Source organism: Oncorhynchus masou, chromosome 22, assembly GCF_036934945.1.
Source record: "Oncorhynchus masou masou isolate Uvic2021 chromosome 22, UVic_Omas_1.1, whole genome shotgun sequence".
NCBI lineage: Eukaryota > Metazoa > Chordata > Actinopteri > Salmoniformes > Salmonidae > Oncorhynchus > Oncorhynchus masou.
In genome coordinates, this window is record NC_088233.1 from 44914503 (window position 1) to 44930529 (window position 16027).

General features: G+C 43.5%; 1 protein-coding gene across 1 annotated transcript; it reads right to left on the reverse strand.

Moving 5' to 3' along the window:
- Positions 1 to 1939: 1939 nt before the first annotated feature.
- Positions 1940 to 10337, reverse strand: iqub (IQ motif and ubiquitin domain containing). The gene is made up of 12 exons (XM_064929060.1): positions 9992 to 10337; positions 9718 to 9852; positions 9474 to 9641; positions 9151 to 9326; positions 8572 to 8727; positions 8283 to 8493; positions 7479 to 7654; positions 7150 to 7320; positions 6805 to 6981; positions 3006 to 3254; positions 2719 to 2904; positions 1940 to 2507 (listed from the first exon to the last, which is right to left on the reverse strand). Exons 1-12 carry the CDS (start codon positions 10335 to 10337, stop codon positions 2292 to 2294), a joined length of 2367 nt encoding a protein of 788 aa, XP_064785132.1. The 3' UTR covers positions 1940 to 2291.
- Between the last annotated feature and the right edge of the window lie 5690 nt (positions 10338 to 16027).

Below are 16027 nucleotides of genomic sequence, written 5' to 3' on the forward strand. Positions count from 1 at the left end.
GTGTAAAATACAAGGCTTTCAAGGTGACATGAACCTTTTGGATGGAGATGTGGCAGTAAAGCCAACCAAGCTGGGAGGATTAATACAATTGCATATCCCTGTAATGTGTAGAGTCAAATGATCATTTTGTAAGAGTCTATTTGCTGACACATTTCAGTTGAATGCATTCAGTTGTACAACTGACTAGGTATCCCTCTGTCATGTTGGTATACAGGGATCGGGAGACAGGTGCAGGAATGTGTAATCTGGGTTTTTATTGACCCAAATTACAGCGTGCCGGGGACGAAGACCAAACAAACACATATACAAAACACAAGGTTGAAACCAAAACAAAAGAGCGAAGAGTACCTTGAATAAATACACCGGGGCGAGACCCGTAACATACACACACAATGATTCCACACGGGACGAAACCTGTAATCATCTGCACAATGCAAGTGACCAGCGGACATTGTAACAATAATCAACCATTAAGGGAGATAGGGGGAATGGCCTGTCCGACGAAGCTGGGGCTGGTCCATCCGGCGCCGCTGCAACTGGGCTGTCCCGACGTCGCCACAACGGGTCCGTCTGACTGCAACTGGCCCGTTCGACGCCGCCACAACCGATCCGTCCGACGCCACTGCAATTGGCCCGTCTGACAACACAACTTCGGCAGCTGCATCAGGTCCTGATCGACCTGCACTGCATTTAGTAGGCACTAGATTCGTTTTTCTTATCAGATGCATGAACAATAAACATTTACTGCGATGTCGATGAGAACCTATGGCCAAATTCTCAAGACAGGCTTGATGCAAACTAGTGCCTACAAACCTGTTGTAATTATATCTGAACAATACATGTATTTTTGTTGCATCAATGATAGTGATAGTCTTCAATCATCACACATGGAATAGAATTATATATTATTATACATTTTTATATATTTTCCTACAATTTTGACAGTACGGTAGCATATTCAATTCAAAGGGTCATTTTGAAACCTGTATCTGGCATTTTTTTGCTATTTGATTAACTGGTTGTCATTATATTTTGGTGATTAAATCAATGTTCTCATGGTATTTCACATCAAAATGATATATTTAAGATCAATGGTTGTGTGGTGAAAGTTGTATCCAAACCAAATGAATGTACAATAAAAGGTTTTGAATATAAGACTTGCTGCGTTACAAGTGTTACCAGTTTGAAGTTTTGTATTAAGAGTTTAGCATATTCACCACATCTCACTGGGCAAAAACTGGATGGATCAACGTTGTTTCCATGTCATAAATAAAATAAAATAAATGCAATGTGAATATGTTGAATTAATGTGGAAAACTGATTGTATTTGCAAAAAGTCATCAACATAAGAGAATTTAGTATTTTTTTCACCCAATTTTTTTTACCTAAATCCAATGATGGTGAAATGTTTTGTTGAATTCACATTTTACAACTCAACCAAAACTAGAAATTGAGCTGACGTCTGTCCCTAGTATAAAACAATATAATTTCCCCATTGTTTTGAACATACAATATAGCTCAGTATTTGTATTATTTATTTTAGTCTTTTTTGCTCATCTTTATCAAGGGTGCCAATCATTTTGGACCTCACTGTATGTACTGAGAACATTGTCTTTTTGCTATTGTAGTATTTTAGCCTGGTATGACCATCCTGATCTCGCGAAATTACACGTAGATCAGGCTAGTAGTCTTTGACCATACAGTACAAAGCACTGAGAATGACCCTATGCCACCTGACTGTTAATCATTTGGATAACATAAGAAATGTGCATCAATAACTTATTACGGACAGACATGAACACAAAGGTTTTAAATGTTCAAGGTGATGTAAAAACAATGTAATAAATACTCCTTTATGAATTTCTGGATTTATTAAATCAGACCAGAAGATAAGTTTATCACACATGAAAGTGAGCAGTTTGGTAAGGTGGGTATAGTATACTATCACATTGGATTTTGTACATTCTGAATTGCTGGTAAAAATCCTTACCCAAGATCCTTTTAATGGTTTTTTTCTTTTGGTTTTCCAGTGTAACACTGTTGTATCTAGCACTGAGGTATGTACCAGATTCTTACCAAGATCATGCACACAAAGATCCATTCAGATTGTATTTTACAGTTTTATTTAATATCATCACTTCTATCATGAAATCAGACATCCATTTCAAAGTTGCATAAGCCAAACCAGTTCAATGATCATCAAATACACTATTTCTATTTGACATACAAGAGAGATAGTGAGGAAGAGGGGAAAGGGACAGACGGAGATGGAAAGAGGGAGGAACAGGGCTTCACTGCGTGGCCTTGCCACCCGCGGCTTGTGGGATGGTAGTCAGGATCCTGGCTGTCACCGTGTTGATGGGCTTGGCGACTAACAGGTTGCTGTGGGTGGCTGATTGCAAGTCCACTTCCTGGAGGTATTTGGCCATGATGGGGATCTTGGAGAAGTATTTCTTTGCCACTGTGTGTTTGTGTTTAACATTCCGAATGAACACCACTCCATAGGCCTGTCCATGGTCAACAGGGGTTGATACTTTAGACTTTTCCTCCCATCTAGCTACTGGTATCATAATCTATGATATTATATTGCCTAGACTGATTTTTTCTCTCTCAGGTACTCTAATACTATCTCTCAATATAGGTTATGTTTAAAAAAATCTGCCGGAGAAACTAGGCAATTCATTTTAAACCCTCAAGTGTGCGGGTGTGTGTGTTTACCTTCTCAGTGTTCTCCATTTTGATGTGAGCTGCAGCTTCTCCCTTGGTGAGCAGGATGCAGTTCCAGGGACTCCACTCCCACTGGCAATCCCACCTCACCATTACCAAGTCATGCATGTCGCTCCACGCGCTGAGGGCCGACTGGGCCCCCCACACTACATCTACCAGGTACCGCAGGTCCTGCTCCTGTAAGATACACACGACCACAGTCAGTCAGTCACTCACTCACTCACACACTCACACACTCACACACTCACACACACACACACACACACACACACACACACCTGCAGCAGGTAGGTAATCTTGGCCTCTTTGTTCCTCTGGGCCTCAGTCTTGCGGAGCCTCCTGAGGATGGTCTTGTAGTGGGAGAAGTCCTCGCGACGGCGAGCCTCGTTGTCCAGCTCCGAACAACTGCGACACTTGCCTACCACGCGAGCATTGGCCGTAAGTGCAAAGTCAGTGGAAAGCAGGTAGCGGCTGCAGCCGCGGCAGAAGTAGATGTTCTTCCTCAACTGGGCTGGGTCCTGGGGGACCTGAAGGAGGAATGAGGGGGATGGAGAGGAGGGTGAAGGTCAGAATAATACCGTTTTCTTAATTGGCCTAATTGAATTCACTGGGCGCACACTGGTTAAATCACCATTGTTTCCACGTCATTTCAATGAAATGACGTTGAACCAATGTGGAATAGATGTTGAATTGACATCTGTGCCCAGTGGGAAGGTTCAATAATTATATTTTATTGACAAGAAAATACACCATATAACACCTATACACCATACGGTCTCAGATATGTACACTCGAATTACAAAAGTATATGGACACCCCTTCAAATGTGTGGATTCGGCTATTTCAGCCACACCGTTGCTGACAGGTGTATAAAATCGAGCACACAGCCATGCAATCTCCATAGACAAACATTGATAGCACAATCCCCATCATAGCACTGAGACTGCACTTGTGAAGGTGGTAAATGACCTTTTAATGGCATCAGACCGAGGCTCTGCATCTGGCCTCGTGCTCCTAGACCTTAGTGCTGCTTTTGATACCATTGATCACCACATTCTTTTGGAGAGATTGGAAACCCAAATTGGTCTACACGGACAAGTTCTGGCCTGGTTTAGATCTTATCTGTCGGAAAGATATCAGTTTGTCTCTGTGAATGGTTTGTCCTCTGACAAATCAACTGTAAATTTCGGTGTTCCTCAAGGTTCCGTTTTAGGACCACTATTGTTTTCACTATATATATTTACCTCTTGGGGATGTCATTCGAAAACATAATGTTAACTTTCACTGCTATGCGGATGACATACAGCGTACATTTCAATGAAACATGAAGCCCCAAAATTGCCCTCGCTAGAAGCATGTGTTTCAGACATAAGGAAGTGGATGGCTGCAAACGTTCTACTTTTAAACTCGGACAAAACAGAGATGCTTGTTCTAGGTCCCAAGAAACAAAGAGATCTTCTGTTGAATCTGACAATCTTAATGGTTGTACAGTCGTCTCAAATAAAACTGTGAAGGACCTCGGCGTTACTCTGGACCCTGATCTCTCGTTTTAAGTACATATCAAGACCATTTCAAGGACAGCTTTTTTCCATCTACGTAACATTGCAAAAATCAGAAACTTTCTGTCCGAAAATGATGCATGTCCGAAAAATTAATCCATGCTTTTGTCACTTCTAGGTTAGACTACTCCAATGCTCTACTTTCCGGCTACCTGGATAAAGCACTAAATAAACTTCAGTTAGTGCTAAATACGGCTGCTAAAATCCTGACTAGAACCAAAACAATTGATCATATTACTCCAGTGCTAGCCTCCCTACACTGGCTTCCTGTCAAGGCAAGGGCTGATTTCAAGGTTTTACTGCTAATCTACAAAGCATTACATGGGCTTGCTCCTACCTATCTCTCTGATTTGGTCCTGCCGTACATACCTACACGTACTCTACGGTCACAAGACGCAGGCCTCCTAATTGTCCCTAGGATTTCCAAGCAAACAGCTGGAGGCAGGGCTTTCTCCTATAGAGCTCCATTTTTTATGGAATGGTCTGCCTACCCATGTAAGAGATGCAAACTCAGTCTCAACATTTAAGTCTTTACTGAAGACTCATCTCTTCAGTGGGTCATATGATTGAGTGTAGTCTGGCCCAGGAGTGGGAAGGTGAACGGAAAGGCTCTGGAGCAACGAACCGCCCTTGCTGTCTCTGCCTGGCCGGTTCCCCTCTTTCCACTGGGATTCTCTGCCTCTAACCCTATTGCAGGGGTTGAGTCACTGGCTCTTTCATATCGTCCCTGGAAGGGGTGCGTCACTTGAGTGGGTTGAGTCACTGATGTGATCTTCCTGTCTGGAGATCTTTGTGGGCAATACTCGGCCTTGTCTCAGGATGGTAAGTTGGTGGTTAAAGATATCCCTCTAGTGGTGTGGGGGCTGTGCTTTGGCAAAGTGGGTGGGGTTATATCCTTCATGTTTGGCCCTGTCCGGGGGTGTCCTCGGATGGGGCCACAGTGTCTCCTGACCCCTCCTGTCTCAGCCTCCAGTATTTATGCTGCAGTAGTTTGTGTCGGGGGGCTAGGGTCAGTTTGTTATATCTGGAGTACTTCTCCTGTCCTATTTGGTGTCCTGTGTGAATTTAAGTGTGCTCTCTCTAATTCTCTCTTTCTTTCTCTCTCTCGGAGGACCTGAGCCCTAGGACCATGCCTCAGGACTACCTGACATGATGACTCCTTGCTGTCCCCAGTCCACCTGGCCGTGCTGCTGCTCCAGTTTCAACTGTTCTGCCTTATTATTATTGGACCATGCTGGTCATTTATGAACATTTGAACATCTTGGCCATGTTCTGTTATAATCTCCACCCGGCACAGCCAGAAGAGGACTGGCCACCCCACATAGCCTGGTTCCTCTCTAGGTTTCTTCCTAGGTTTTGGCCTTTCTAGGGAGTTTTTCCTAGCCACCGTGCTTCTACACCTGCATTGCTTGCTGTTTGGGGTTTTAGGCTGGGTTTCTGTACAGCACTTTGAGATATCAGCTGATGTACGAAGGGCTATATAAGTATATTTGATTTGATTTGATTGACAGTAGAACTTACTAAAGAGCTCAGTGATTTTCAACATGGCACGGTCATCAGATGCCACCTTGCCAACATGCCAGATTGTCAAATTTCTGCCCTGCTAGAGCTGCCCCGGCCACCTGGAAGCGCTGTTATTGTGAAGTGGAAACATCTAGGAGGAACAACGGCTCAGCCGCGAAGTGGTAGGCCACACAAGCTCACAGAACAGGACCCGCCGAGTGCTGACACTCACTACCAAGTCCCAAACTGCCTCTGGAAGCAACGTCATCACAATAACTGTTAGTTGGGAGCTTCATGAAATTGGTTTCCATAGCCGAGCAGCCGCATACAAACCTAAGATCACCATTCGCAATACCAAGCATCGGCTGGAGTGGTGTACAGCTCGCCGCCATTGGACTCTGGAGCAGTGGAAATGTGTTGTCTGGAGTGATGAATCATGCCGGGGGAATGAATTCACCATCTGGCAGTCCGATGGACGAATCTGGGTTTGGAGGATGCCAAAAGAACGCTACCTGCCCGAATGCATAGTGCCCACTGTACAGCTCCCTCAGTGAAGGGAAATCTTAACGCTAAAGCATACAATGACATTCTAGATGATTCTGTACTTCCAACTTTGTGGCAACAGTTTGGGGAAGGCCCTTTCCTGTTTCAGCATGACAATGCCCCCGTGCACAAAGCGAGGTCCATACAGAAATGGTTTGTCGATAGGTGTGGAAGAACTTGACTGGCCTGCACAGAGCCCTGACCTCAACCCCATCGAACACCTTCAGGATGAATTGGAACGTCGACTGCGAGCCAGGCCTAATCGCCAAACACCAGTGCCCAACCTCACTAATGCTCTTGTGGCTGAATGGAAGCAAGTCCCCGCAGCAATATTCCAACATCTAGTGGAAAGCCTTCCCAGAAGAGTGGAGGCTGTTTATCAAAGGGGGACCAACTCCATATTAATGCCCATGATTTTGGAATGAGATGTTTGTAGAACAGGTGTCCACATACTTCTGGCCATGTAATGTACCTTGAGCAGTTTGGCCACCTCAGGGTTAAAGGTGGGGGTTTTGATGTATTGGAGGAAGAGGGTGGAGATTCTCTTCCTCAGCCCCTCCAGATTGGTCTCCTTTACCCCCCTCATCAGGAGGTCCGCCTCCCTGTCAATCAACTCCACAATGTTCTGGGTCAGCTTGCAGTCGTGCTCCTGTACAATTATGAAGCATTTTTATGATTCACAAATTAAAGAATCCTCATAGAAAACAATGGCCAATTGTCAATTCACAATCAATCAGTATGTATATTTCATATCTAAAAACAACTCAAGATTAATATATCTTTTCAGTCAGTATGGGTTGAGGGTAAGTGTTCCCACCTTGACGGTGTGTTTGAGTGTGAGCAGCACGTCAAGCCTCTCCTCCTGGTTGAGGTAGTGCAGGTTGATGCTGGAGTACAGATCTCTCAGCTCCCTGGCTCTGATGGTGTACTGGGTGTCCACCTGGGTTATCTTCCCATCGAATGCACGCCACCTCTTAGGGGCAGCACACTGGCAAATACAAAAATAATATATTGTTTGGTCAAATGTTTTAATTGAAACTGAGAGCCTGCATTGTCTATACAATGCTATGGAAAACTTTGGGAGAGAATTTATGGGACACTGCACATATCCCAGAGCAGTGGGAGAGAATAGAGGGGACCTTTGACCTTCTCAAGGAAGGACTGCACGGCCTTGTCGTAATTCCTCTCTCCGGCGGCGATGCGATGGCGTCCGATGGAGGCAATGAGCTGGCTCTCCTGCTCCAGTAGCGCACACAGAGCAGCCTTCCTCTCAGCACCATCCAGAGTGGCATCGATGTGCTCTACCTCCTCTTTCCTCCACTCTGTTACAAACACATACAGAGGATTTAAACACACACACACACAGTCTTGTACAGCTAACCTCGTGGAGACACACAATTCAGTCCCATTCAAAAACCTATTTTCTCTAACCCGTTCACTTACCCTAACCTTAACCCGATTGGCACAGTTGTCTAAGGCACTGCATCTCAGTGCAAGAGGCGTCCCTACAGTCCCTGGTTCGATTCCAGGCTGTATCACATCCGGCCCCAACCCCAAAACCTAACCCTTAACATAATTTGAATTCTAACCTTAACCCTAAACCCCCTAGAAATAGCATTTGACCTCGTGAGGACTAACAAAATGTCCCCAGTTGGTAAAATGTTTGTTTGTTTACGATTCTTGTCGGGACTTCTGGTCCCCACAAGAATAGTTAAACAAGTCCACTCATGCACACACAAACCAGTGGAGGGTGCTGAGGTGAGGACAGCTCATAATAATGGCTGAAACGGAGCGAATGGAATGATATGGAAACCATGTGTTTGATGCCATTTCACCTATTCTGCTCCAGTCATTAACACAAGCCTGTCCTCCCCAATAAGGTGCCACCAACCTCCTGTCACACACACACACACACATATATATGAGCAGCAGAGGGTGGTCCCTGCTTACTCTCCAGGGCACTGTAGAGCAGGGCAAAGTCATCCCTGCACTGGGGGTTCATCCTCCTGTGGTACTCAGCCTTGATCTGCTCCTCTTTCTCCTCCCTCTTCCTCCTCCCCTCTCTCTCCATCCAGGCCAGACGCAGCTCCCTGTCCTGCCTCAGCTGGTCCGTCATCCGCTTGGCCTGCCAGCGCCGCATGTACATCTGCAGAGTAATCACCTATAGGTGGGGGTAAAGGTGTGAGCACAGAGATACAAAGGCAGCTCTGTCTGTCTATGTATAGTTCAGAGGACGTACAGCTCTCAGTCTCTTGCTATGGTACTGGGCGGCAGTGATGTAGGAGCCAGGGGAGATGAGCTTGTCCTCCATGTTGGACACGTAGCAGCCGATCTTGGTCATCTGGGTGGATGTGCTGTTGGTGCACTGCTGGGACTGGCTCTTCACCGTCACTGTCTGAAGGAGAACATTTGGTTGTTCGCATACCTTATGCAGCTCCAGGTGCAAAAAATAATACTGTTTTGATTTTGGTTTCAAACTTTTTACACATTAAATGCACTATGTGGGTTGAAATCTTAATGCTACAGCATACAATGACATTCCAGACGATTCTGTGCTTCCAACTTTGTGGCAACAGTTTGGGGAAGGCTCTTTCCTGTTTCAGCATGACAATGCCCCCTTGCACAAAGCGACGTCCATACAGAAATGTTTTTTGGTTATGTAGTGTATATCTAAGGAAACTGTGCATTGAGCAAACAGAAACAAACTGAACTAAATGGAATTCAAATAATTGAACCGCCATCAGTCAATTAGTTGTTTAAAAAAATTAAATATAACAAATGTCAGTTAATCGCTCACCAATAGTGTGTGTGTATGTACCTGTGTATCGCGGCTGAAGGTCCCTTCCCCCTTAATGGGTTTCCTCTTAGCTATGGTCTGTACAGCTGCATGGTGGTACTCGGTCTCTGTGGCCTTGTGTCTGTAGCCTCCCAGGAAAGCCTTCCTATGGGTGACCCTCTCAATCTCCACCACCACATCCTGGAATGTCTCTGTCTCTGGGAGAGCATGAGAGCAAGGGGGGGAGACTGAAATATACAGATAAAGGATGCAACACATATGACTATCATCCATGAATGCTGGCCCTGCAAAAGTATGGTATTGTCTCCCAGAAGACTGGTAGAGAAAGACTAGTAAAAAAATACCTGTCTGGACACGGACAGTGATTACGTCAGGCATGTTGTAGTCCTGCTGGGGCTTGACAGGACGGATGGGATGGTTTTCAGGGTCAGACGAGGTCATCTCCAACTGGATGGTGCCATGAGGCTGCACTCCCAGCTCTATCAGGGTCCTATGGTCCTCTACCATCCTACCTGGATGGAGAAAGACCTAAATCATAACGCATAAACAAAGAAAGTCAAGGCCTTAGCAGTTAGTTGAAAGGCTTACCGCTCTGAGAAATCTGTATGAGTTCTGATGGCACTTTCAGCTCAGTTGCGAAGTGATACTTCAACTCCTTGACGGTCAGCCCAATTGCAAAGGCCATCGTCATCATGTGTCCCTCCGGCATCAGCATGATCTTCACTACAATAGAGAAGATAAACAACATGTCCAACACATAATATGATAAAGCAGACAAATGCCCTTCCTACAAATGCCCTTCCTATCATGAAACTATTGTGGTCTATAATTATTGTGATACTTTGTAAATCCTCTTTCTTACCAGTGGCTGTTGAGTTCCCAACTTCATTAGAAAAGGTTGTTTTCTTTGGTGATTCTCCATCTTGCATGCTTTCATCAGGAAGGTCCGCTTGAGCTGTCGCCTCCACTGTGTCCTCTTCACCTGATGTCAAAAAAGTTGACTTGTGTACCGTTTCCCCCACCAGCTCGCCAGTTTCAGTTTTTACTCCAGCATCGCAATCTTGTACATCTGGAAGCGGGTGTTCAGTGGTGTTGCTTTCAACCTGAGATTCATCTAATTGTGCTTCAGGACCTATCCCCTCTTTTTTCACATTTTGTTCATCATCAATCCCGTTGAGCCCCGACGTTTCTTCGTCTTCTTCGGACATGACACGTAGCTAGTTAGCCGCTGACAGCAGTAGGGGAAAAAAATGTTTTTAAGCGTCAGTAAAAGTGAGTGGATTTTGAATTTACTTTATTTTTGTTGCCAGTTACTCTCAAAAAGTCGATAAGCAAGCTGGATAGAAGCACGCTAGATTTTATTTCCCTGTGTATTTTCAACCGCAACCGACTGCTGTTTGTGCAGCAAGTGCTTGGTCGCTGCCATGGTAACGTCCATGTGATCTCTGCTAAAATGTAACCAATGAAATGTCTCTGCCCACAAAGGTTACCAGAGTCCAAGTGGGGTCCATCCCTTGCGAAATCAGCATTACAATCTTTGAACGTTAATTCATTTGAAATGAATGGTAGCAATATATCTTATAATTGGTATTAGTGCGGTAGTTATCAGGTAGCACTACACAATGTTTATCTTTGCAATCATTTATAGAGTTGACCACACATGTGATGTCTATTTAAAAAAATTGGCACCCGAATAAATTATTTGGCCTTTATTAAAGTTTTCAGAGAGATAAATTGAGGCTTTTATATATTTCAAAATGGCCTCCTAGTTCAGGGACCAATTACAATGGGGGTATGACACACAACATGATGAGATTGGCAAATTAGTTGCAAAAAACAAACCAATTGAACCACTATCCTCCAAGCAACGCTCGCGTCACGTCTTCTCATTGGTTTAAAGTGTGACTGAAAGACGAACGAACGAGCTCAGTGGTGGTAATGCACCTAATTTATGGAAGTTGCCAATCGTAATATAAAGTCAAGAGAAGAAAAAGCCTGGACGGAAGAGAGATGACTAGAAACGATTCGGTTGACCGTTTTATGTGTGGATTAATTGGCGGAGGAGAGGGAGGACCTTGTGCATGTCAAGTAAAATAACAATTCAATGTTTGTATCCCAGGACAAATTAGCTAGCAACAGCAAGCTAGATAAATAGGACAAATTAGCTAGTAAGTGCAAGCTAACTAGCTTAAATGCCGTAAATGTTTAATGTTTTTAAATCTTTTCGACCTGTCCCCAAATGAATATAATTGGTTCAGAGTTTTTAAAATATTTTAACCTGCGTGTCGTGATCGCGTTTGGATGTGGGGGGACAAGATACATTTATGCACGATGGCGCAGGATGGCACACGCGCGCAGCCGGATAGGGTTCCATTGGCCTACACTTCAAAATCCAGAATGAGTATTTTATCTTTATTTTATCAGGGTGTCATACTGAGACCAATGTCTCTTTTATAGATGAGCCTTAAATTTACAGAAAATACACATCAGAATATAAATACAAAATGCAAGCAGAAAGAAAAACACAGTCAATAAAGACAAACACGTTCATCATTAATAAGGACCTCAATCATCTTTCTGAATTGCCCTAGAGGCACCGGAACATCACATTTAAGAACATTTTGCAGATTGTTCCACAAATAAGGTACAAGAAAACTAAACGCTGATTTCTGTAATTCAGTACAGACCAAAAGAATTTCCAGAGTTAACTATACATGAGACCAGGTTTGGTAACTCGTATGTCTAAAGTTTAACAATGATGTTATGTACAGTGAGACTAATGGTAAAATGGCTTTCTAAATGAAAACATAGCAAAGTATCAATCTATGTGACATCAAAGAGGTCCAACCAACTTTTTGGTTGAGAATGCAGTGGTGAGTTTAAAAAATTGTCGGCCCATAATAAAGTGCAGTGCGCTGTGATAAACTGCATCTAATGGCTTTAATGAAGTGGCAGCTGTGTTCATACGCATGACGTCTCCATAGTCTAGGACCAATAGGAACGTCAACTGAATAATCTGCTTTCTACTATTGAACGAGAGACAGCACCTGTTCCTATAAAAGAAGCCCATTGTTATTCTCAGTTTCTTCACTAACTCATCAATATGCTTTTTAAAAGACAGCTTTTCATCTATCCAGATGCCCAGATATGTGTAAGCACGGACACGATCAATATGGTGCATATGCTTAAATCATCAGACTTATTTTAATGCAGTCTAGAGAACATATACTTAGTTTTACCTGCATTCGGTATTAATTTAAAGTCAACTAAGTTTTTTTGTAAAACAATGAAGGCAGACTCTAGTTCAGAAAGAGCCTGGTCAACTGTGGGGGCAATAACATACACAACAGTATCATTGGCATACAAGTGCAGGTTACAATTTTTTACAGACAAGTCAATATTGTTAATATAAACAGTAGAAACTCTGAACTGGTCTGGTCAGATTTGACAGCTCTGCTAAGGTAATTGTTATTGTAGAATACTGTTATAAAGCTTGGAGTTTGAATGGTTCTGATGGGTGATCTAAGTCTGGAGTACGTGGCACGATTTAAAAGATGTATGTAGTTCTGTCTGTCATTGAGCTGTGTTCTGTAATGTCATGTTTCGAGTTTTGTGTATACCCCAGGAACAGTAGCTGATGTTTTCGCAACATCTAATGGGGATCCTAATAAAACACCAAATACCAATGATGGCTCCTCAAAAGCCATGGTAATCTAACAGCTCTGTTGTGGCCGGCTGCCTCTACTACTGGGATAATCCACACTTCAGAACCAAGTACCCACTGCTATGTGGTTACAGACACAAGAAGCTAATAGCAATTTATAAGATACTGAACTTTAGAGGCCTGTTGTCTGCACGGACTCACACACATGCCACAAAAGAGAATAATCCATTGTATCTATGAGCTTGATCTCTGATGACATGAATGGTGGGATTCAAGCCAAACATAACTGAGAGCAGGCTTAAAACACACAATGATGACATATGTAAGTGTGCCATATTTATGATAAACAGCCCATGATAATTGACTCATAGTTATACACTGGCACCAAGTAGTTCCAATTGATTTACAAAACATTTTATAGTACCAACAAGGTACTATACTTTGTTTACGTCAACAAAGCCCTGCAGTTTGTTCCATACATTAAAATACCTACCCAATTTGGTAGCCTGGATTCCACCAGATTGAGCCCCTCCCCTGTCTGGCTCAACCAATCTAGATGGCAATAGACATTTGCCAGTCAGGATGGCACCCTTGCATCATAATGGTTGGTCAGGCATTAAGCCCAGGAATTTCTGCCATGACCTTTTGAATTGTTCTAGTAGCTTCACATGGGCTAACGCTGGAGGAGAGAACAGCAATGGGGGGAGAGACGCCACTGACTCTGGCAGCTAAAGCCGATCTGGTGGAGAATGTGGAGACTGCTGGAGCGTGGGAGCTTCTCCACACAACACCAACAGCAGAAATGACTACCCACTATTGCTGGGTAAAATTAGTGTACTGCAATCTGAGGAAAATGACACACTTAAACTGTAAACAATTGTGTTGTTTAATCACATTGATCATGACACTGTTAACAAATCACCTTAAAACAAATAGGTGTAGACCTGCATTTCATTTGGTCAAGTAATAACAGACAAATATTCAGTTAGAGATACATGTCTTCACAATGATTTGTGATGAATCCAGAAGTTCATAGAAACACAATCTTTGAGTTGTATTCACCATTGTTGTGTTTTAAGGAGTTTTTAAAACCATGGAGCTGCATAGCTTAATTTTCCTTGCTGAAACTGTTAGGGCCGGTTCATATGAAATGGCCTATTCTTTGATTGCGAGCAGAGCCTGGGTGGAGCGGATCTGTCAGAAGAAGTGGACCTTCATGCAGGAAGCAGCCAAGGTGGGCTGCTCTGAGGTCATGATGGTGTTGCTAAGGCACTGAGGTCGGGTTAACTAGAAAGATCACCAGGGTGCGACCCTGTTGGGTGTTTCCATGTCCACATGCTAGACATTGTTCTCCACTATGGTATGTAACCAGTGAGTTAAAATCAGCTCGGAATGTTAACGTATCCATCTAGTCATAGGTTCTGTGAATTTACAGAGGTCTTGCTTGTAAACTTGACTCATGTACTGTATTCTCTCAGCTGGTGTGACTTTGTTTTTACATGTCATATAAGGAAACCCTGGAGAAGCAGAAAGAATGGCCTGACATATGTGACGTTCTGGGTAAGGTTATATACTGGCAAGACTATATGTTCAAATACAATGCTTTTACTATTCCAAACGCACCATTTACATGGAGTATATCACATTCAAAATGTTTACTTTTCTGTTTATTCCCTTTCGCCTAGGGAAACCCGATCAATCAAGCACCCGTGCTGACTGGAGATCAGAAAGCAGCTGACCTTGAAAAGACTGAATGACCCCATGATCAGGGTCGGATTAATGCAGGGGCTTACTGGGGCTGAAGCCCCTGGGCGGCCCAAGAGGTAGCAAAAAAAAATGTATAAAAAAATAAGGAAATATATACAGTATATATGTAGTATGTTTTTACTGCACCAGCCAACCACAGGAGGATTCAGGAGCCCGCTTTCAATGAATGGAGACAGGAGGTCAGAGACCTGGCCGTGCCGTGCCAGTATAACAACCTCTCCCTCAACGTGAGCAAGACAAAGGAGATGATTGTTGACTACAGGAAAAGGAGGACTGAGCATGCCCCCATTCTCATCGACAGGGCTGTAGTGGAGCAGGTTGAGAGCTTCAAGTTCCTTGGTGTCCACATCACCAACAAACTATCAAGGTCCAAACACACCAAGACAGTCGGGAAGAGGGCACGACAAAGCCTATTTCCCCTCAGTAGACTGAAAAGATTTGGCATTGATCCTCAGATCCTCAAAACGTTCTACAGCTGTACCATCGAGAGCATCCTGACTGGGTGCGTCACTGTCTGGTATGGAAACTGCTCGGCCTCCGACCTCAAGGCACTTCAGAGGGTAGTGCGTACGGCCCAGTACATCACTGGGGCCAAGCTTCCTGTCATCCAGGACCTCTACACCAGGCGGTGTCAGAGGAAGGCCCTAAAAATTGTCCAAGACTCCAGCCACCCTAGCCATAGACTGTTCTGTCTGCTACCGCACGGCAAGCGGTACCGGAGCAGCAAGTCTAGTTCCAAAAGGCTTCTTAACAGCTTCTACCTCCAAGCCATAAAACTCCTGAACAGTTGTCATCAAGGCAAAGGGTGGCTACTTTGAAGAATCTCAAATATAAAATAGATTTTGATTTGTTTAACACTTTTTGGGGTTACTACATGATTCCATATGTGTTATTTCATACTTTTGATGTCTTCACTATTATTCTACAGTGTTGAAAATAGTAAAAATAAAGAAAAACCCTGGAATGAGAAGGTGTGTCCAAATTTTTGACTGCTATTGTATATACATTATATATCCTCCTAATATTGTGCAATATGTGTGTCGCTTCATTGGCCTGGGCTGTTGTTTGCTTGATTTCAAGACCAAAGCCCCGTTGCCTATGATTTCTTAATCCGGCCCTGCCCATGTTCATGAGCTGTGACCTTTTCCCTCCCAGACTGAAGAGCTACTTGATGAATGATCTGAATGGCCAAAGTGTTTGCCATGTAGGGAGAAGAGATGACTGTGAAATACCAACCATGCAACCTTATTGACTATGCAGCTTGTACACAGTATGTTTGAATTGTTGAGTATATTATTACATTTCTGTTTCACATGTTTTTACACGTTGTAAAGTCTTTCTTTTTTTTGAATGATTGGATAATGTCTTCCCCTGTCTCTTTTTGAGCAACATATTAGTCAAAAAAGCAATAAGTAAAGCATGGATGTTTGATAAAGCCTTTGAAAGGGAATTGATGCTGGAGCTCTA

Excerpts from the sequence above, each read along its gene's own strand:
- iqub (XM_064929060.1), bottom strand. The coding sequence starts at position 10,337 with ATGTCCGAAGAAGACGAAGAAACGTCGGGGCTCAACGGGATTGATGAT. Across the intron at positions 8,494-8,571 it reads ATAGCAAGAGACTGAGAGCT|GTGATTACTCTGCAGATGTA; the intron begins GTACGTCCTCTG and ends CCCCACCTATAG. Across the intron at positions 7,321-7,478 it reads TGCAGTCCTTCCTTGAGAAG|TGTGCTGCCCCTAAGAGGTG; the intron begins GTCAAAGGTCCC and ends TGTATTTGCCAG.